This window comes from Balaenoptera musculus, chromosome 2 (assembly GCF_009873245.2).
Source record: "Balaenoptera musculus isolate JJ_BM4_2016_0621 chromosome 2, mBalMus1.pri.v3, whole genome shotgun sequence".
Taxonomy (NCBI): Eukaryota; Metazoa; Chordata; class Mammalia; order Artiodactyla; family Balaenopteridae; genus Balaenoptera; species Balaenoptera musculus.
Genome location: NC_045786.1, coordinates 93,727,398 through 93,750,179, shown reverse-complemented (window position 1 = coordinate 93,750,179; position 22,782 = coordinate 93,727,398). Strand labels below are relative to the sequence as shown.

The following is a 22,782-nucleotide window of genomic DNA, read 5'->3' as shown; positions in this document are numbered from 1 at the left end:
AAGCTTTTTAGTTAATGTAGTCTCATTTGCTGATTTTTTGCTTTTGGTGTCATATCCAAAAATTCATTGCCAAAGACCAGTGACAAGGAGCTTCTTCCTTCGTTTTTTTCTAGGAGTTTCATAGTATCAGGTCTCAAACGTTTACCTCTTTGATCCATTTTGAGTGAATTTTTATCAGTGGTGTAAGATGGGGGTTGAATTTCATTGCTCTGCATGTGCTTATCCAGTTTTCCCAACACCATTTGTGAAGAGACTTTCCTTTCTGCTTGGGTGCTCTGGGCTCCCTTGTCGAATATATTAGTTGACTGTATATGCAGGGATTTAATTCTGGGCTCTTTTCTGTTCCATTGGTTTGTGTGTCTGTTTTTGTGCCAGTACCATACTGTTTTTATTACTGTAGCTTTGTAGTATAATTTGAAATTAAGTGTGGTACCTCCAGCTTTGTGCTCTTTCATCAGGATTACTTTGGTTATTCAGGATCTTTTGTGGTTCCATACAAATTTTAGGACTGTTTTCTTCTATGTCTGTAAAGAATTCCATTGGTATTTTGATGAGGATTGCATTGAATCTATAGATTGCTTTGGAGAGTATGGATATTTTACCAGTCTTTTTGAAAAAATTTATTTTATTGAAGTCTAGTTGATTTACAATGTTGTGTTAGTTTCTGCTGCACAGCAAAGTAATTCAGTTATATGCATATATATATTCTTTTTCATATTCTTTTCCATTATGGTTTATCACAGGATATTGAATATAGTTCTCTGTGCTGTACAGTAGGACCTTGTTTATCCATTCTGTATGTTAATAGTTTGCATCTGCTAATCCCAAATTCCCAATCCACCCCTCCCCCACCCCCCTCAGCAACCACAAGTCTGTTCTCTGTGTCTGTATGTTTCTGTTTCATGGATAAGTTCATTTAGGTCATATTTTAGATTCCACATGTAAGTGATATCATATGGTATTTTTCTGACTGACTTCACTTAGTATGATAATCTCTAGGTCCATCCATGTTGCTGCAAGTGACATTATTTCATTTTTTTTTATGGCTGAGTAGTATTGCATTGTATATATACATATACCACTAAATCCATACCACATCTTTATCCGTTCGTCTATTGATGGGCACTTAGTTTGCTTCCATGTCTTGGCTGTTGTAAATAGTGCTGCTGTGAACAGCGGGGTTCATGTATCTTTCTGAATTATAGTTTTGTCCAGATATATGCCCAGGAATGGGATTGCTGGATCACATGGTAGTTCTACTTTTAGTTTTTTAAGGAACCTCCATACTGTTTTCCATAGTGGTTGCACCAATTTACATTCCCACCAACAGTGTAGGAGGGTTCCCTTTTCTCCACACCCTCTCCAGCGTTTATTATTTGTAGACTTTTTAATGATGGCCATTCTGACCAGTGTGAGGTGGTACCTCATTGTAGTTCTGATTTTCATTTCTCTAATAATTAGTGATGATGAGCATCTTTTCATGAGCCTTTTGGCCATCTGTATGTCTTCTTTGGAAGGAAAGAATTCAGGTCTTCTGCCAGACATTTTAGCAATCTTAGTTCTTCTGATCCATGAACACAGGATGTCTTTCCATTTGTGTCTTCGATTTCTTTCTGCAAAGTCTTGTAGTTTTCATTGTAGAAATCTTTCATTTCCTTGATTAAATTTATTCCTATTGTTTCTGATGCTATTGTGAATGGGAAAGATTTCTTTCTTTTTCAGATGTTTCGTCTTTAGTGTATATAGAAATGCAACTGATTCTATAAGTTGACTTTGTATACTGCAGTTTAACAGAAAATGTTTATTAGTTTCAACAGTTTTTTTTGCTTAATCTTTAGGTTTTTCTATATACAGACTCATCATCTGCAGACAGTGACAGTTTTGCTACTTCTTTCCTGATTTGGATGCTTTTTTACTTTCTTGTCTTGCCTAATTGCTCTAGCTGAGACTGTCAGTACTTGAATAAGTGGTGAGAGTGGGCATCCTCGTCTTGTTCTTGGTGGAAAAGCTTTGAAATTTTCTCCACTGAGTATAATGTTAGCTGTGGGTTTGTCATATATGGCCCTTATTATGTTCAGGTATATTCCTTTTATCCAGTCTGAGCAGGGTTTTTATCATGAAAGGATGTTGTATTTTGTCAGATGTTTTTCTGCATCTGTTGAGATGACCACATGATTTTTATCTTTCATTTTACTAATGTGATGATTACATTTATTGATTTGCCTATGTTGAACTGTCTTTGCATCCTAGGGATAAACCCCACTTTTCATAGTGTATAAAAATCTTTTGATGTGTTCTTGAGTTCAGTCTGCTAATATTTTGTTGAGAATTTTTGCATGTATAGTCATCAGTGATACTGGTCTGTAGTTTGGTTTTCTTATAGTTTCCTTATCTGGCTTCGGTATCAGGGTGAAACTGCCCTTGCAGAATGAGTTTGCAAATATTTCCTCTATTTTTTGGAAGGTTTTAAGAAGGACTGGTGTTAATTCTTTGAGTATTGGGTAGAATTTGCCAGTGAAGCTGTCTGATCCTGGGGTTTTCTGTGTTGGGAGGATTTTGATTACTGATTCAATGTCTCTGTTATTGGTCTGTTCAGATTTTCTGTTTTTTCTTGATTCAGTCTTATTTGGTTGTGTATTTCTGTAAATTTATTCATTTCTTCTAGGTTATCTAGTTTGTTGGCATGTAATTATTCATAATAGTCTCTTATGGTCCTATGTATTTGTGTAGTAACAGTTGTAATGTCTCCTTTTGTCATTTTAATTTTACATATTTGAGCCTTCTCCCTCCCTCCCTTTCTTTCTCTCCCTGTCTCTCTGGCTGTGTCAGGTCTTAGTTGCAACACGCGGGATCTTCGTTGCGGCATGTGGGACCTTTCATTGCAGCGCATGGGCTCCAGAGCACGCGGGCTTAGTTGCCCTGCGGCATGTGGGAATCTTAGTTCCCCGACCAGGGATTGAACCTGCGTCCCCTGCATTGGAAGGCAGATTCTTTACCACTGGACCACCAGGGAAGTCCCTCTTTTTTCTTAGTGTGAAGAAAGGTTTGTCCATTTTGTTTATCTTTTGTCAGTGTACCTGAAGCTTTGGTTTACTGTGGTGCAACTGGCCGTTTTAAGGGCAGTTACTGTTAAATGATTATTCACAATCGATTTTGTTGATCCTTTCTGTTTTTTTTTCTGGTCTCTATTTTATTTATTTCCAGTCTGATCTTTTTCCTCCTGATAGCAGCAAGTTGACGTGGGGCAGGCTCACCAACTCCCTTGGCTTCACAGCCCTCTCTGAGGTCCTATGAAGCTATTCTCTTCTCTGAAGCACAGGTGGGTAGAAATCTACTGGGTGGTCTGGTGTAAGGTGTAGAGTCACTTTTGTTTGTTTATGAATGACCAGTTTAGCTGTAAAGGGGAGAGATAAAAAGGAGCAACACATGCCACCATGATGCTGATGTTCCTGGTCTTCAAGACTTTGCATCTCGTGTTTTTACCTTACTTATACCATACTGATTACCCCCCAAAATATGGGGGGGTAATTTGGGATACATGAGTTGTTTCTCAACATAAATTACCTAGATAGCTGTCTATTAGCTACTGTGTAATATTGAGTATTTGCTATGTGCCAGGTACTGTGTTACATGATTAATAGAGGTGGATATAGTATCAGAGTGGGGATTTGAACCTCAGAGGCTTTGCATTTTCTTTTGTCCTGTGCTGGTTTAGAGGTATACACATACTTAAAATAATGTATAATATTTATTATAATATGAATATTACATATTATTTTAAATACTCTAAAACATGCATAGTGAGTTCTGGTCCTTAGGTCCCAATGACAAGGATAAAAGTAAAGAGGGTTTACCAGCTCTGGTATTACTGGGTAGGAATGAATACTGGACCTAACTAACTCACTCACCTGAAATCTTTCTACCACCCACTTCTTGCAGCAAGAAGTCATTGTTGCCAACAACTACATTGCTCCTTTTACATGGCATGTAAAATGTCTGTCAGGATCTGAAACAAGCTGTAGAGTGCATGGACTGTATTTTACAGAGGCCCAAACAGGTCACAGAGTTTAACAGCAGGAGTAAGAAAGATCTGGGACTAGAAGCACAGATCTTTGTCCCCAAGACTGAAGTTCTTTCTACTCTATCAAGTTCACTTTTCAAGGTTTCTTTCTTTCATTGTTCTTGAAAGTTGATTGTGGCTGCTTCTACCCCTAGAGGGCTTTGTGTCACCCGCATCAGAAGATGTTCTGATTGATTCTTAAAGCATGTCTTAAAATATTCTGAATGAGTGAGTACTTTTCATCCAGAAGATCTGTTCTTTTCTCAAGTGTTCCTCCTAATATTATGTTTTTGTTCTAGGCACCAAACCAAGAGTTTCACATACATTATCTAACTTGTTTCTTCAATTCAATTCCTGGGGGTCTGACAGGGAAGGTGCAACACTGAGGACCAGGTAGGGAATCCTGAGAACCTCTTGGGCAGTTTTACTATGTAGTGTGTAGAATTATGTAAGGAATTCTAGCCAGTTAGATGTTGGTTTTGTGTTTGTACTGATTGATAGGCCTCCAAAAACACATTGCCAGCCTTGATGTTTTGGGGAAAAAAGGCAGACAGGCCTTACCCTATCTTTGGTAAGAAACTACTGTCCCATGACAAGAGGTCTGTCTAAACCAGCTGTCATTCTGAGTTTTGTACTCTAAACAAACAAGTAATTAGTGATGACCCTATGGAATTGAGTATTTGGACAACCGCCTGTTGTCCCCAGTTGTCCTAGCTCCTACTTTCCTTTCTTTTCTCTTTTTTTAACCTTATTATCCCCCTTCATATCAAACCTTGGCATCATATTCTTCTTTTCTTGGTAAACCTTATTTTGTCTTTTTTAATACCTCCATTAGATAACTTATAATTAGGACATTGTGAGCCTAACAGAAAAAAAGCAACTCTGCTACCACAACTGTTACCATTTACATTATATTGCTATAGATTATAATCAGTGGTGCATTTTCCAACTACTGTTGATGATTTAGCTGTGTGTGTGTATGTAAATCAGCACATCCCCTCATGTTTTAGAGAAGAGTTCCCTCATTCTGTATTAAGAAGGAGGCTTTTTCTGCAGTGAGCTAAATACTCTCTTCCTTTTTTTGATAGCACAGTGATCACCCCCCTTCTTTTAGGAAGATGTCCAGGCAACCATGAAGGTCCCCAAAGACCTCTAGGGAGGGAGGATTTAGGCAGCTTGCGTTTAAGTCTAGAAAAAGGGTGTGGTGTCACCACAGTAAAGCTGATCAATAGAAACTGGTTTTTCTCAAGGAGCCTACTGTGAACAGAGCTTTGGGCCCTGGTACCAACACTTTGAGATTGTACCTTTATGGCAATAGGAGCCCTGTCTATCCTGTCCTAGTTGTGTAATGTGAACCAGGGCCCCCACTGGTTTGAGACAAAGCACAATCTTTTTTTTTTCCCCCTTTATTGTTCTAATAATCATCAACCTGGTCTGAATCTTCAGTTTACATGTTCTTCCCTGGTTTAGCCCCACTTTTCTCAGAGTCTGAAAAAAAGGAAAAAGAAGGTACCTGTTCCAGCTCTTGGTAGGTTGGGAGTCTGAGGTGACGGAGCTCCTCCTTTGATTTTATGAGGGATTCTTTATTCTCCCACTTGACGAAAGCCTGCTTTCTGACCAAGACTGGGCTGGGGCATGGAGATGTAGTGCTGGGAAGTACATACAGAGTATCCTGGGCTGTCTTCCTTGGGGAAGATAGCACAAAGTGACTGGAAGGGCCCTCACTGCGAAGCCAAGACAGTGCTTCGGTCTGGGTGGCCTTGTGGGCAACAGTCCTCTTCAGCCGAACAGAAATCTTCTGTGAGGACACTCCCATGAGCATGATGGTCCGATCCTTACTCTCCTCATTGTGTTCCACAGCCTCCCCATTAGGGAATGTGAAATGTCCTTCCTCTGGTGCTGGAGGAAGGTACGTGACATGTTAGTACTTTGGCTCAGAAAAGCAGGGACTCAATATTGACACATTGGTTTCAAATGAGACTCTTCTTATTGTTACAGGAGTTCCATAGGCCCAAAGTGGACTCATTTTCAAGCAGGCAGTTTAGGGGGTAAGGGGGCTGAAATCCAGGGGCCTTGCTGGCTGAGCTATGGCCACTGGTGTCAGGCTGCATCCACCCTGAGGAAAGGCCATCCTTAAAGGCTCCTTTTCTGTTGCTTTTTTCTATTTGCTTGCTTTCTTTTGCTCCCCAAAAGGTAGCGTGCCTAAGATTCCGTCCCAAGCTTTCTGTATGTCTAGGGTTTATATTTACCATTTAATAGATAAAGTAGTCGGTTTTTTCATTACAAGCAGACCTTGCCAAATAGCACTTCTACAGCAATTTTCATTTGTTGCCCATGATACACCTATGTTTAACCTACCTATTAGTGTACTTCCTGGCAGTTCTAGGAAAGCCTCAGAGGTCCTCCTCTTGTCACTACTGGGCAAAGCTCTGGGGACTGGGGAGAGATGGTCTGGAGAAGAGAAACCTCTAGGTGCAGCCCCTTTCCAGGCTTCACTCTGAGGCCGCAGACCTTCATGCTGCTCTCTGCCACTTCTCTCCCAAGAAAGTCTGCATTGTGTGTGACAGAATTGTGGTGCCCACAGGTGAAATGGAACTCTTAAAATGCAGGGTGCAAAATATACAGGCATATCTTCCACAAGCATATTTGTGGTGGTTTTTATTACAAGTAGGAAGGATAAAGGTAATCTTTCCTCCCTGAAAACTGTATTCGTCCACCTTCACTTTCCAATATGAACATTCCCAGTGCCTGCTTACCATGGAGCAGATCTTTGGCTCCCAACGAGCAAAGGCTGGACGCTGGCCCCACAGAGGTGCTGTTCTCTGTGGGAGCTGTTGAGTTCTTGGCTCGCTTCTTGCACTCGAACACAACCAGGTCTTTGCATTGTTTGTGGCAGTTCATCCCGCAGTCTGTGGACAAGACACCCTGATCAGGAAGTCTTTCACTTTCTCCTCCAGGGTCTCAAAACCACATGCATGCAGTGCTCTCGTCACACATGCCTGTCCTGTCTTCTGGAGCTAGGACACTTAACACTTCTTTTGAACTTAGCATTCTTCTCACTGGGTCAACCCTGGCTCTCACAACCTTGTCACAGCCCTTATGAGTCTGGGAATCAGAAGTGACATCCTGCTCTCCTAGACAGAACGGGTGTTTTTCTTGGTCATCCTGCACATACTGCCTACTCTAAGGAGCCCCTCTGGAGGCTCCCAGCTGTTAGGTCTTATTCTTTCTTCCTTGCAGTAAAAGGTCTTTTCTCTTTTACTTCTGAACTTTTCTAGTCATAAGGAAGGACAATTATCCTGAGATATCCACTGATAAAAGGAAAGCTGACAAGGGCCTTTGGTAATCACTTATCTTTTGTTTCCGAAGTGATTCTGTGCCTGTCTGTCTTTGGGGACCCATGACCATATGAGAGCATAATCTGCCAATCATTCCTATTTCCAGGGCAAACAAGATGAGGTTGTGAGGTGTGCTGAGAAGCTGTGGACTGAATGGACATGGACAACTACTATGGGTAGAACATGCTTTACAGGAAAGCCTCTCAGACCAGGGAAGACAACACACTGGACAAAGCTGGGCCTTACCTTTACACCGATACCCTTGTTTGATCACTCCCCAGAGCTGTGAGGCAAAGAAGAGAGTTAGAATGCACCACAGGTCCTTCATCTACTGGGTAGGAGGCTAGACACTGACATCCATTCTTTATTTTCCCTCATTCTACTACCTCAAGTGGGAAGGAAACCTCATTTATCTCTCATGTGTCTTAATCCCTCCTGGCCTTAAACTGAAAACAGGAAAAGTTTGTGCTGATCAGAGGTAAATGTTCTCAAGAAGCTTACTACAGTGGATTTATGACCCAGGCCTGAAGTGGATGAATTACAGGACAAATAGGCTTCTTGAGACTCCAAACTAAAGAGCAAGTATACAGAATGCTGGGGTCAGGGACTGAGTTTAGGAGGAAACTGTTGGTCAGGGTGGGACAGAGGAGGGGCAGAGCCCAAGTGACTTCTTAAAAGGCAGTTCCTTTTGAAGGGGTGAGGATGTCTCATATTTCTCTTTTCTAACATCTGAAACAGCATATGGATATAATACTTTAAAAGTATATCCCAAATTCAACATTTCCTCACCATTTATCCCAGGCCCTTCTACCAGAGGAGAAAATAAATCAGGAAGAAACGGGAAAAGATGAGTGCAAGTAAAACCCATGCCTTTGAGGACGAGGTTATTGTAGGTGTTTGCTTAGGCTCTAGGCAGGAAGAGTTGATAGGTGCACGAGGTCTGTACCTGGCTTAATCACTTAACCTGTCTCATAACCCTCCCCACGTTCAACCCGGAAGCACTCTGAGAACAACTCACAAATCCAGCACAGTTGTCACAGAAAGTGGGCTTCAGGTAGGTTGTCTCTTGGAAGCTGTGAGGAAAGCCCAGGCCCAGCTTGGAGTAGATGGAGCTGGCCCTCATGAAGTAGGCAGTGATCTCTTCTCTGCTGATGAGGCCTTCCCTGCCCACAAATGAGCAACAAGGATGTGAGCGGGGCTGGGTAGCAAGGCTGCTTCTAGCCTTAGAAACTCACTTTCTTTGTATCCTTGAGGGGTAGTACAGTATGTATTACCTGACAGTTACTTCCGTGAGCCCTCCTTTTAATAAGGATGCCTGGGTAGCATGTGTAAGGAGGTGAGATGGCATTACTCATTTCCAGAGTCACTCTTTGGCTAAACCAGGTTTTCCTAACTAACTTAACCACTATCCACAAGACTTGAAAAAGAAGTGATGGAAATGTGGGTATAGGGAAATATCTTATGCTGAGGTTTCTGACTTTAGGCAGCACCTACTATATAACTGGAACCCACCAACCAAACATCTGGTTTCACACAGAGAACCAACTTCTTGAGAAAAGTAAATATGCAAAATATTAGTAAATATTAGTTGTTCCTCCTAATCTGTAAGGACAAAGCAAGAAGGAAGACTAAACTTTTTCTTACTTACAGTTGACTATTCCTAAACTGGCAGAATTATGGAGTCTTCAACTCTGAGGCATTTAAAACATGCATTTTTCATGGTCTGTTGTGGTCCAAACTGAAGCGGGAGAGGCATTTGCTTGATAATGGCTCTCTTAGCACCGAAATTCATCATTAAGTGACCACATCAGCAACACATCTGAGTTTACAAATTCTTCTAGTGACACACCCATAAAGCATTCTTACCAACAGGTTCATAGCCACATATTCCCACACACAAACCCTCACCTGTCTTTGTCCATCACACAGAAGGAAAATGGAAAACTCGCAGCAATCTTTTCAAATTCTTCCTGGGAAATGTATCCATCCTGGTCATGATCATAGTTCTTGAAGACAGACTATGAAAAAGGAGTTTCTTTGGTGATTACCAAAGAGAAACCAATCATAGTCAAATGACACAGGGGCCAGAACACCTCAGTCTGAGTGAGAGGAACAAGGAAACCTGCTCCTTAAGCTGCTGCCAAGATTCAGTGGGTCACATCCCAGGTCTCTGCAGGTACCAGCATCTGGAGGGTGGCCAGATGCTTTCAATTCCGTTAGCATGTCAATATGCCCTCACCCCAGTTGCTCTGTACTCCTAGCTCACTGCACTGAGGGATGTTCCCCCCTCACTCTGCCCTTTCTTCACTGCACAGCTCAGATTGCCACTTCTCTGTGTAGCTTCTACTCACAGCCCAGTCGGAAGTGCTCCCTACCCCCTCTTAATCCTCTACCAATTGTTCTGTCACTTGCTGGCTCGTACTTTTCTTGTTACACTGGAATGGTTCACAGGATAAATGTAGAAATATGAAGGTATGTACCCCTCCTCAGCATTTAGCACAGTGAATTGACTCAAGCAGTGCCACACTTTTCAATTTTAGATTCTCCTTATCACCCTTACTTACACTCAAACCTTTTCCAACCTCTCTCCGCCCCCAAATCAACTGACAACCTTTAAATATATGCTCTCTTGCTAGGCCTTTAAGAGGTACACCTGCCCCCATATGAGGCCAAAGTGTGTTGGCAAAATGTAACTTCTGAACTGTTCTGCAGCCACAATATGAGAAGTAACGGGTTCCCTGTGCTCACATAGGAACGAGTTTCAAATTTCTTACCTTTGTGTTTCTACCACTGTGCTCCCCTCTCCTCCCACACAGAACTAAGCCAGGCAGTGCCTTGGTTTTCGTTTGTGGAAACACAGCTGTACTTACATCCACCATCCTCTGAACATGTTTGCTTATGGTCTTTGGATCAGGTTTGGGAGATACTCCAGAGGCCCAGTCCACTACTACTGGTGGCTTTGAAGGTGTTAGTGGCTAAAATGAAATATTCAGAGAAATCCCCATGACTATAATGCAATGCTATAACCTTCAGCTCCTTTCTTTCCCATTACCTGGTAGCTGCATCTGTGGACAACCCTCAACTATGTGCAGTGGCAAGGAGCAGAGGGCCCACACGTAATTGAAATCTAGAACAGTAACCTTGGCTAACACAAGTATTGTGCTTTACAGTTTACAAAGAGCTCCTCACACTGTCTCCATCTAAGATAATTTAAAATTCTCAATATGCCTAGAGTTTCACTTCCCTCTCCATTAAACCTTTTGTTGAAGCTACTGACAAAGAGTAAAGTAGATCATTTAAATTTTCTCTCTCTAAAGCAACTACAGAAAGAAGAACAAACAAAACCCAAAGTTAGTAGAAGGAAAGAAATCATAAAGATCAGAGCAGAAATAAATGAAATAGAGATGAAGAAAACAATAGCAAAGATCAATGAAACTAAAAGCTGGTTCTTTGAAAAGATAAACAAAATTGATAAACCTTTAGCCAGACTCATCGAGAAAAAGAGGGAGAGGGCTCAAATCAATAAAATTATAAATGAAAAAGAAGTTGCAACTGACACCACAGAAATACAGACTACTACAAACAACTCTGTGCCAATAAAATGGACAACCTAGAAGAAATGGACAAATTCTTAGAAAGGTATAACCTCCAAGACTGAACCAGGAAGAAATAGAAAATATGAACAGACCAATTACAAGTACTGAAACTGAAACAGTAATTTAAAAACTTCCAACAAACAAAAGTCCAGGACCAGATGGCTTCACAGGTGAATTGTATCAAACATTTAGAGAAGAGTTAACACCTGTCCTTCTCAAACTCTTCCAAAATATTGCAGTGGAAGGAACACTCCCAAGCTCATTCTAGGAGGCCACCATCACCCTGATACCAAAACCAGACAAAGATACCACCCCCCCCCCCCAAAAAAAGAAATTACAGGCCAGTATCACTGATGAACATAGATGCAAAAATACTCAACAAAATATCAATACTAGCAAACCGAATCTAACAATACATTAAAAGGATCATACACCATGATCAAATAGGATTTAGGAATAGGGGTGCAAGGATTTTTCAATATCCGCAAATCAATCAGTGTGATACACCACATTAACATAAAAAATCATATGATCATTTCAATAGATGCAGTTAAAAGCTTTTGACAAAATTCAACACCCATTTATGATAAAAACTCTCCAGAAAGTGGGCATAGAGGGAACCTACCTCAACATAATAAAGGCCATATATGACAAACCCACAGCTAACATCATTCTCAATAGTGAAAAGCTGAAAGCATTCCCTCTAAAATCAGGAACAAGACAAGGATGTCCACTGTCTCCAATTTTATTCAGCATAGTTTTGGAAGTCCTAGCCATAGCACTCAGAAAAGAAAAAGAAATAAAAGGAATCCAAATTGGAAAAGAAGTAAAAGTATCACTGTTTGCAGATGACATGATACTATACACAGAACATCCTAAAGATTCTACCAGAAAACTACTAGATCTCATCATTGCATTTGGTAGTTTCAGGATACAAAATTAATACACAGAAATCTCTTGCATTCCTACACACTAACAATGAAAGATCAGAATGAGGAATAAAGGAAACAACCTAATTTACCATCGCATCAAAAGAACCTAGGAATAAACCTAAGGAGACAAAACACCTGTACTCCGAAAACTATAAAACACTGATGAAAGCAACTGAGGATGACACAAACGGAAAGATATACCACGTTCTTGGATTGGAAGAATAAATATTGTCAAAATGACTATACTACCCAAAGTAATCGACAGATTCAATGTAATCCCTATCAAATTACCAATGGCATTTTTCACTAGAACATTTTTATGTTCACTAGAACATTTTTCACCAGAACTAGAACAAAAAATTTTAAAATTTGTATGGAAACACAAAAGACCCCAAATAGCCAAAGCATCCTGAGAAAGAAAAATGGAGCTGGAGGAATCAGATCCCCTGACTTCAGACTATACTACAAAGCTACAGTAATCAAAACAGTATGGTATTGGTGCAAAAACAGAAATACAGATCAATGGAACAGGATAGAAAACCCAGAAATAAACCTACACACCTATGGTCAATTAATCTATGATAAAGGAGACAAGAATATACAGTGGAGGAAAGACAGTCTCTTCAATAAGCGGTGCTGGGAAAGCTGGACAGCTATGTGTAAGAGAATGAAATTAGAACATTCTCTAACACCATACACAAAAATAAACTCAAAACAGATCAAGACCTAAATGTAAGGCCGACACTATAAAACTCTTAGAAGGAAACATAGGCAGAACACTCTTTGACATAAATCGCAGCAAGATCTTTTCTGATCCACCTCCTAGAGTAATGAAAATAAAAACAAAAATAAACAACTGGGACCTAATGAAACTTAAAGGCTTTTGCACAGCAAAGGAAACCATAAAAAACAAAAAGACAGCCCACAGAATGGGAGAAAATATTTGCAAATGAAGTGGCCGACAAAGGATTAATCTCCAAAATAACAACTCATGCAGCTCTATATCAAAAAAGAAAAAAAACAACCCAATCAAAAAATGGGCAGAAGATCTAAATAGACATTTCTCCAAAGAAGACATACAGATGGCCAAAATTCACATGAAAAGATGGTCAACATCACTAATTATCAGAGAAATGCAAATCAAAACCACCATGAGGTATCACCTCACACTGGTCAGAATGGCCATCGTCAAAATGTCTACAAACAATAAATGCTGGAGATGGTGTGGAGAAAAGGGAACCCTCCTACACTGTTGGTGGGAATGTAAATTGGTACAACCACTATGGAGAACAGTTAAAAGCTAAAAATAGAGCTACCATATGATCCAGCAATCCCACTCCTGGGCATATATCTGGAGAAAACCATAATTCGAAAAGATACATGCACCCCGGTGTTCACTGCAGCACTATTTACAATAGCCAGGACATGGAAGCAACCTAAATGTCCATCGACAGAAGAAAGGATAAAGAAGATGTACATATATACAATGGAATATTACTCAGCCATAAAAAAGAATGAAATAATGCCCTTTGCAACAACGTGGATAGACCTAGAGATTATCATACTAAGTAAGTCAAATATATGATATCACTCATATGTGGAATCTAATTTAAAAAATGATACGAATGAACTTATTTACAAAACAGAAACAGACTTAGATATCAAAAACAAACTTATGGTTACCAAAGGGGAAATGTTGGGGGGAGGGATAAATCAGAAACTTGGGATTAACATACACACACTACTATATACAAAACAGATGACCAACAAGGACCTACTGTATAGCACAGGAAACTCTACTCAATATTCTGTGATAACCTATATGAGAAAAGAATCTGAAAAAGAATGAATATATGTATACATATAACTGAATCACTTTGCTGTACACCTGAACAGCAGGTACACTCCAATAACATTAAAAAAAAATTTTCCGGTTTTACTGAGCTCTGACCGCCACAGCAACAGTCAGCTCTACCCACCACCAGAGCCCCCCATCAAGCCTCTTAGATAGCCTCAACCACCAGAGGGCAGATAGCAGAAGCAAGAAAAACTACAATCCTGCAGCCTGTGGACCAAAAACCACAGTTACAGAAAGATAGACAAGATGAAAAGGCAGAGGGCTATGTACCAGATGAAGGAACAAGAAAAAACCCCAGAAAAACAACTAAATGAGTGGAGATAGGCAACCTTCCAGAAAAAGAATTCAGAATAATGATAGTGAAGATGATCCAGGACCTCGGAATAAGAATGGAGGCAAAGATTGAGAAGATGCAAGAAGTGATTAACAAAGACCTAGAAGAATTAAAGAACAAACAAACAGAGATGACCAATACAACAACTGAAATGAAAACTACACTAGAAGGAATCAATAGCAGAATAACTGAGGCAGAAGAACGGATAAGTGACCTGGAAGACAGAATAGTGGAATTCACTGCTGCGGAACAGACTAAAGAAAAAAGAATGAAAAGAAATGAAGACAGCCTAAGAGACCTCTGGGACAACATTAAACGCAACAACATTTGCATTATAGGGGTCCCAGAAGGAGAAGAGAGAGAGAAAGGACCAGAGAAAATATTTGAAGAGATTATAGTCGAAAACTTCCCTAACATGGGAAAGGAAATAGCCACCCAACTCCAGGAAGCGCAGAGAGTCCCATACAGGATAAACCCAAGGAGAAACACGCCAAGACACATAGTAATCAAAGTGGCAAAAATTAAAGACAAAGAAAAATTATTGAAAGCAGCAAGGGAAAAACGACAAATAACATACAAGGGAACTCCCATAAGGTTAACAGCTGATTTCTCAGCAGAAACTCTGCAAGCCAGAAGGGAGTGGCATGATATACTTAAAGTGATGAAAGGGAAGAACCTACAACCAAGATTACTCTACCCGGCAAGGATCTCATTTAGATTTGATGGAGAAATCAAAAGCTTTACAGACAAGCAAAAGCTAAGAGAATTCAGCACCACCAAACCAGCTCTACAACAAATGCTAAAGGAACTTCTCTAAGTGGGAAACACAAGAGAAGAAAAGGACCTACAAAAACAAACCCAAAACAATTAAGAAAATGGTCATAGGAACATACATATCGATAATTACCTTAAACGTGAATGGATTAAATGCCCCAACCAAAAGACATAGACTGGCTGAATGGATACAACAACAAGACCCATATATATGCTGTCTACAAGAGACCCACTTTAGACCTAGGGACACATACAGACTGAAAGTGAGGGGATGGAAAAAGATATTCCATGCAAATGGAAATCAAAAGAAAGCTGGAGTAGCTATACTCATGTCGGATAAAATAGACTTTAAAATAAAGAATGTTACAAGAGACAAGGAAGGACACTACATAATGATCAAGGGATCAATCCAAGAAGAAGATATAACAATTATAAATATATATGCACCCAACATAGGAGCACCTCAATACATAAGGCAACTGCTAACAGCTATAAAAGAGGAAATCGACAGTAACACAATCATAGTGGGGGACTTTAACACCTCACTTACACCAATGGACAGATCATCCAAAATGAAAATAAATAAGGAAACAGAAGCTTTAAATGACACAATAGACCAGATAGATTTAATTGATATATATAGGACATTCCATCCAAAAACAGCAGATTACACGTTCTTCTCAAGTGCGCACGGAACATTCTCCAGGATAGATCACATCTTGGGTCACAAATCAAGCCTCAGTAAATTTAAGAAAATTGAAATCATATCAAGCATCTTTTCTGACCACAACGCTATGAGATTAGAAATGAATTACAGGGAAAAAAACGTAAAAAAGACAAACACATGGAGGCTAAACAATACGTTACTAAATAACCAAGAGATCACTGAAGAAATCAAAGAGGAAATAAAAAAATACCTAGAGACAAATGACAATGAAAACACGACGACCCAAAACCTATGGGATGCAGCGAAAGCAGTTCTAAGAGGGAAGTTTATAGCTATACAAGCCTACCTAAAGAAACAAGAAAAATCTCAAGTAAACAATCTAACCTTACACCTAAAGAAACTAGAGAAAGAAGAACAAACAAAACCCAAAGTTAGCAGAAGGAAAGAAATCATAAAGATCAGAGCAGAAATAAATGAAATAGAAACAAAGAAAACAATAGCAAAGATCAATAAAACTAAAAGTTGGTTCTTTGAGAAGATAAACAAAATTGATAAGCCATTAGCCAGACTCATCAAGAAAAAGAGGGAGAGGACTCAAATCAATAAAATCAGAAATGAAAAAGGAGAAGTTACAACAGACACCGCAGAAATACAAAGCATCCTAAGAGACTACTACAAGCAACTTTATGCCAATAAAATGGACAACCTGGAAGAAATGGACACATTTTTAGAAAGGTATAATCTTCCAAGACTAAACCAGGAAGAAACAGAAAATATGAACAGACCAATCACAAGTAATGAAATTGAAACTGTGATTAAAAATCTTCCAACAAACAAAAGTCCAGGACCAGATGGCTTCACAGGTGAATTCTATCAAACATTTAGAGAAGAGCTAACACCTATCCTTCTCAAACTCTTCCAAAAAATTGCAGAGAAAGGAACACTCCCAAACTCATTCTATGAGGCCACCATCACCCTGATACCAAAACCAGACAAAGACACTACAAAAAAAGAAAATTACAGACCAATATCACTGATGAATATAGATGCAAAAATCCTCAACAAAATACTAGCAAACAGAATCCAACAACACATTAAAAGGATCATACACCACGATCAAGTGGGATTTATCCCAGGGATGCAAGGATTCTTCAATATACGCAAATCAATCAATGTGATACACCATATTAACAAGTTGAAGAATAAAAACCATATGATCATCTCAATAGATGCAGAAAAAGCTTTTGACAAAATTCAACACCCATTTCTGATAAAAACTCTCCAGAAAGTGGGCATAGAGGGAACCTACCTCAACATAATAAAGGCCATATATGACAAACCCACAGCAAACATCATTCTCAATGGTGAAAAACTGAAAGCATTTCCTCTAAGATCAGGAACGAGACAAGGATGTCCACTCTCACCACTATTATTCAACATAGTTCTGGAAGTCCTAGCCACGGCAATCAGAGAAGAAAAAGAAATAAAAGGAATACAAATTGGAAAAGAAGAAGTAAAACTGTCACTGTTTGCGGATGACATGATACTATACATAGAGAATCCTAAAACTGCCACCAGAAAACTGCTAGAGCTAATTAATGAATATGGTAAAGTTGCAGGATACAAAATTAATGCACAGAAATCTCTTGCATTCCTATACACTAATGATGAAAAATCTGAAAGAGAAATTATGGAAACACTCCCATTTACCATTGCAACAAAAAGAATAAAATACCTAGGAATAAACCTACCTAGGGAGACAAAAGACCTGTATGCAGAAAACTATAAGACACTGATGAAAGAAACTAAAGATGATACCAACAGATGGAGAGGTATACCATGTTCTTGGATTGGAAGAATCAACATTGTGAAAATGAGTATACTACCCAAAGCAATCTACAGATTCAATGCAATCCCTATCAAATTACCAATGGCATTTTTTACGGAGCTAGAACAAATCATCTTAAAATTTGTATGGAGACACAAAAGACCCCGAATAGCCAAAGCAGTCTTGAGGGAAAAAAATGGAGCTGGAGGAATCAGACTCCCTGACTTCAGACTCTACTACAAAGCTACAGTAATCAAGACAATATGGTACTGGCACAAAAGGAGAAACATAGATCAATGGAACAAGATAGAAAGCCCAGAGATTAACCCACGCACCTATGGTCAACTAATCTATGACAAAGGAGGCAAAGATATACAATGGAGAAAAGACAGTCTCTTCAATAAGTGGTGCTGGGTAAACTGGACAGCTACATGTAAAAGAATGAAATTAGAATACTCCCTAGCACCATACACAAAAATAAACTCAAAATGGATTAAAGACCTAAATATAAGACTGGACACTATAAAACTCTTAGAGGAAAACATAGGAAGAACACTCTTTGACATAAATCACAGCAAGATCTTTTTTGATCCACCTCCTACAGTAATGGAAATAAAAACAAAAATAAACAAATGGGACCTAATGAAACTTCAAAGCTTTTGCACAGCAAAGGAAACCATAAACAAGACGAAAAGACAACCCTCAGAATGGGAGAAAATATTTGCAAACGAATCAACGGACAAAGGATTAATCTCCAAAATATATAAACAGCTCATTCAGCTCAATATTAAAGAAACAAACACCCCAATCCAAAAATGGGCAGAAGACCTAAATAGACATTTCTCCAAAGAAGACATACAGATGGCCACGAAGCACATGAAAAGATGCTCAACATCACTAATTATTAGAGAAATGCAAATCAAAACTACAATGAGGTATCACCTCACTCCGGTTAGAATGGGCATCATCAGAAAATCTACAAACAACAAATGCTGGAGAGGGTGTGGAGAAAAGGGAACCCTCTTGCACTGTTGGTGGGAATGTAAATTGATACAGTCACTATGGAGAACAATATGGAGGTTCCTTAAAAAACTAAAAATAGAATTACCATATGACCCAGCAATCCCACTACTGGGCATATACCCAGAGAAAACCGTAATTCAAAAAGACACATGCACCCGAATGTTCATTGCAGCACTATTTACAATAGCCAGGTCATGGAAGCAACCTAAATGCCCATCAACAGACGAATGGATAAAGAAGTTGTGGTACATATATACAATGGAATATTACTCAGCCATAAAAAGGAACGAAATTGAGTCATTTGTTGAGAAGTGGATGGATCTAGAGACTGTCATACAGAGTGAAGTAAGTCAGAAAGAGAAAAACAAATATCGTATATTAATGCATGTATGTGGAACCTAGAAAAATGGTACAGATGAACCGGTTTGCTGAGCAGAAACTGAGACAGAGAAGTAGAGAAAAAACATATGGACACCAAGGGGGGGAAAACTGCGGTGGGGTGGGGATGAAAAAAAAAAAATTTTCCTCTCTGTTCTCTACTTACTATTTAGTAGAGAGAAGGATGAGGAGAAAAATAGCTAAAAGGCAGGAAGACACACAAGGAAAAAAAAAAAGTGAGGCCTAGACGAGCTGAGATGGAATCCATTCCTAAGTATCTGAGACTTGGCCCAAATTAAAATCTCTTCAAAAATCGAAAGAAGGTCCCCTTTTCGTTGGAATGCCCTCTAACACCCTGAAACCTGCCGAATATGTTCAGTAAACATCTTTGGTTACAACAGGATGCTAGAACTTGATCTTTCTGTATAGAAACAATGAAATTCAGCCATCTGAAGAGATAAGCTGAATTTCTCACGTACGGGCAACTCTCTACCTTTGAGTACCACTTGCTTTGGAGCTAGGGAGCTGCCCAGGAGACTGGGAATTATTGGGTCTTCAGAAGGAAGACTGAAATTATTTCACCTGCCTGTAGGAAGCCAGGGCCAGATAACCTGTGAAGTCTCTACTGTGCAGCCAGGACTGTGTACAATTTTGAGGACTTCTCATCAGAAGAGGTCAAAAGACCCAGCAGACTGCTCTTCCTGACCCACGTGAATACAAGATGTGGGGGCTTTTCTATCTACCAAGTTGAAAGTCCTCTGAAGCTGAGCATCTGATTAATATACATATCATTATCATCAACAAATCATGAAGAGAAACCACTGCCTTGAGGACACTTTATAATTAATAGGCGGGAGAGGTCACTCCAGCCCACCATGCTATATCCCTTCTCTAACTAGTAAACCACTGGCCGATTCCCTCACTCCTCCTGACACTCATGGCATGTAGTTATTTACTGTTCACATATTAGTCTTATCCCCTCGAGGAGTGTACAAGCTCTTTATGGTCAGGAACTATTCGTAATACATATGTTGAAGCTTTCCTTATTCCTAGCACAATGTTGGGCACATAGTAAAAACATAATATGCTTTTTAAACTGAACTAAAGTCCATTCCAAGATGGATGACCTTGATGAGAGGCTTGTAAAGCACCTGTTACACACGGGAGTCAATATGAAAAACTCACTGGGGCTTTGTGGTTCCTGGGTTCCCGGGCATAAGAAAGCTCGTAGATTTCGTCTTCAGTGTAGTAGAGATCTAGGGATAACTGCAAATCAAAGGAGAACAGAGTTAATTGCTAGGATGCTGTTTGCCTTTCCCAGGGCCGATGTGTTTCTTTCTTGGTTCTTCCTCTCTAGTGGTTTACCCTTTTAGGCTGTAAGTCATTTGTTTTTAAAAATTCACAGAATTTTGGGGGTATAACATCTACTACTGCAGTAGGGCAAGTGTTAGTTCTTGTTAAAATATTTTTAAACTTTGGAGAAGTCTCAAGATGCCCACTTTTAAACTATGGTTTAATAGCTAAGCTTCTATGCAGAGCTTAGGCCAAAGGCCCTATCTAGTCAGATGGTCCACACCTCACGTGTTCTCTCCCAAAGCAGATGGATGATCTGAAAGGACAGTTTGCATGGCCTGATACCATGAAAATTTGATTCCAGCAACAGAACCCAGTTTAAATGATAACAGGTAATATCAAACAATATTAAGAGTTTCATATACCTTAGAACTATAAAATTTTAGAGGAGAGAGGTCTTAGAAATAATCTTGTTCTTAATCTGGATTCTATGGATGGGCTTCAGGGGTTTCAGAACTCAAAAACACCCATATTTTTGAGTATATATGGCTTATGTATATTTTGGGGGGGAAATGCTTACAGTTTTCCTCACAGAATTTGTGAACCAAGAAAGTTAAGATTCAGTGCCTCTTTCCTCAGATGATGCTGTCTAAGGCTGAAACTAGCCAAGGTCACCTGGACAACTAGCAAAAGGGCTGGCATTAGACACCAGCTGGATGCAAAGCCTGAGGCACTATCAGAATAATCCTGTGAGGTACGAAGAGGCTACAGTGATTATTCCATTCTGCAAAAAAAGGCACATTAAAAATTGTCAAATTTTAGAACTGAAAGAGAAGGGAGAAGTCATCACAGAGATGAATCCCTCTGATTTTACAGAGAAGGAAACAGAGAGAGTTATGTGCCCACAGTCAGTCACACAGCTATAACTATAGAATCACAGGTCTGGAAGGGAGTTCATCTGACCTCACCCCGCACCCAAAGTGCAAATCCTGGTCTCCCGCATCACTACAAGTGTTCGCCTGCCCTTGGCTTACATGTCTCTGGGATCCAAGCCAGTGGTAGCAGGACCCAAATAATGAACCTATTTTTTTTTGTTGTTTTTAACTCAATGCCTTGTCCTTTTTTTTTAATGAAAACCCACTGTCTCCAATCTCTTACCAAGCCTTATATCCTGATTTGCTATCAGCTCCTCCCAGAGAGCTTAGGACTGGCTTTTGTAGGGGGAGGGGAACACTCCTAGAGGTCCAAAGGGCATGGTGCTTAAGAGCACAGCCCCGGAGTCCCACCACCCGGGTCTGAGCCCAGGATCTGCTGCTTAATAACGTGTGGCTTCTGGCAAGTTACGTCTTTGTGCCTCAGAATCCCCATCCATGAAATGGAGGTGATGATAGTATCCACTTCACAGAGTTCTTGTGAGGCTTAACTGAGCTGATCTTTGATAAGGTGGCGCCCAGTAATTTGTCTCCCACGGAGCCTCACCGTCAGCAGGTGCACCAGGTCCTTGTTGGCCTCCAGGGGTGGGGCCACCTCTTGCAGCTGGACCAGTTCGTTGATATGATTGTAAAGGGCCAGCAGCTTGTGGACGTTCACCTTGCCCTCCTCCAGATAGTCGGGCATGGCTTCATACAGGGAGATGAGGTCCTTGAGGTGTACCCCCAGGATGGGGATCTTGAAGTGGGTGCACTCCCCGTAGGCACGCCGGTAGTTGTCATAGTTTCTGCAGGAGGACAGCAGCTCGGTCATCTCACCCAGAACCTACAAAGCAGAGGAAGAGACCCAGTCACAGGTACCATCCAGGCAGGCTGTGTTTTTGCAGCGGCCGCCTTTAACTCTCAGCTCCTACCATAATTTCACCCCGTCCCTGATTCGTCAGGCAGGGGGTGGTCCATCTAAAGGTGTAGATTCTGACTCCCCAGTTAAAACTCCAGCTTACGTCAAACATCGCAGAGTAGGTTTAGAAAACGCAAGGTGTGCTTTACTACATAACTGGAAAATTCTAGATGAGGTTTTATTTACCATTTTTATGCTAAAATTGTTCTTTTAAAAAATAAATTAGCACATGATAAAAAAGATTTAAAAAGTACAAGAGTATACAGTGCATACATAGTAAGTGTCTCTCTGACCTCTACCCCAAGCCATTCAGTCCCCTTCCCTAGTGTCTTCTGAATGATTCCAAAGACACCGCACCGCATAACACTTCAAGTGTGCTGCCCACGCAGCTGGCGCGGGGAAGCGTGTGTTTCCAGCGTGGCGCTTCAGTCACCTATCGCGTGCTGTTATTCCTTATGCTGCGCTCTGTGGGCCTTGGCTCGGTGAGTCTCAAGATGGACCTATGCCTAGGAAGCAGGCGACATTCCACTCACGGACCGAAACCCTGGATAGGGAGACTGAACAGACTAAACCAATTCTCAGCAGCGGACCTGAGAGAGGACGAGGCGGAGGCCGTGGGGGGCTCTGCGTTAGGGCCTGTGCTCTGCCGCGGCCAGAGGGCGCGTGGCCTCTCCCAGCACAGCAAGGGCACAGCCAGGTCTGCTGTTCCTTCCAATGCGCCTGCTTTAAGTCAGCACGCAGTTCACAGAACCCCACCCCCATGTGTGGTGACCAGCCTTCTCAGAAGCAAAGACAGGAAGGAGAGACTGCCTGCCAGTCACGTCACAACACAAAACAACCATTTTAAACACTGTGCCGGAAATTCCTGTAA

At 40.5% G+C, this 22,782-nt stretch overlaps 1 protein-coding gene across 5 annotated transcripts in view; it reads right to left on the bottom strand.

Annotated features, from left to right (window-relative positions):
- The window catches only part of RASGRP1 (RAS guanyl releasing protein 1), a 91,206-nt gene that overhangs the window by 3,807 nt on the left and 64,617 nt on the right, over positions 1-22,782 (bottom strand). For 2 of the 5 annotated variants that reach the window (XM_036844586.1, XM_036844588.1), the window contains 8 exons: positions 21,561-21,836; positions 19,974-20,054; positions 10,269-10,373; positions 9,307-9,416; positions 8,417-8,561; positions 7,645-7,681; positions 6,817-6,969; positions 5,574-5,959 (listed from right to left, as the gene is read on the bottom strand). In XM_036844586.1, coding sequence (XP_036700481.1) covers positions 5,574-5,959; positions 6,817-6,969; positions 7,645-7,681; positions 8,417-8,561; positions 9,307-9,416; positions 10,269-10,373; positions 19,974-20,054; positions 21,561-21,836 — 1,293 coding nt within the window. The remainder of the gene's footprint in view (positions 1-5,573; positions 5,960-6,816; positions 6,970-7,644; positions 7,682-8,416; positions 8,562-9,306; positions 9,417-10,268; positions 10,374-19,973; positions 20,055-21,560; positions 21,837-22,782) is intronic. The other 3 variants (XM_036844589.1, XM_036844587.1, XM_036844590.1) reach the window with 3 other exon arrangements.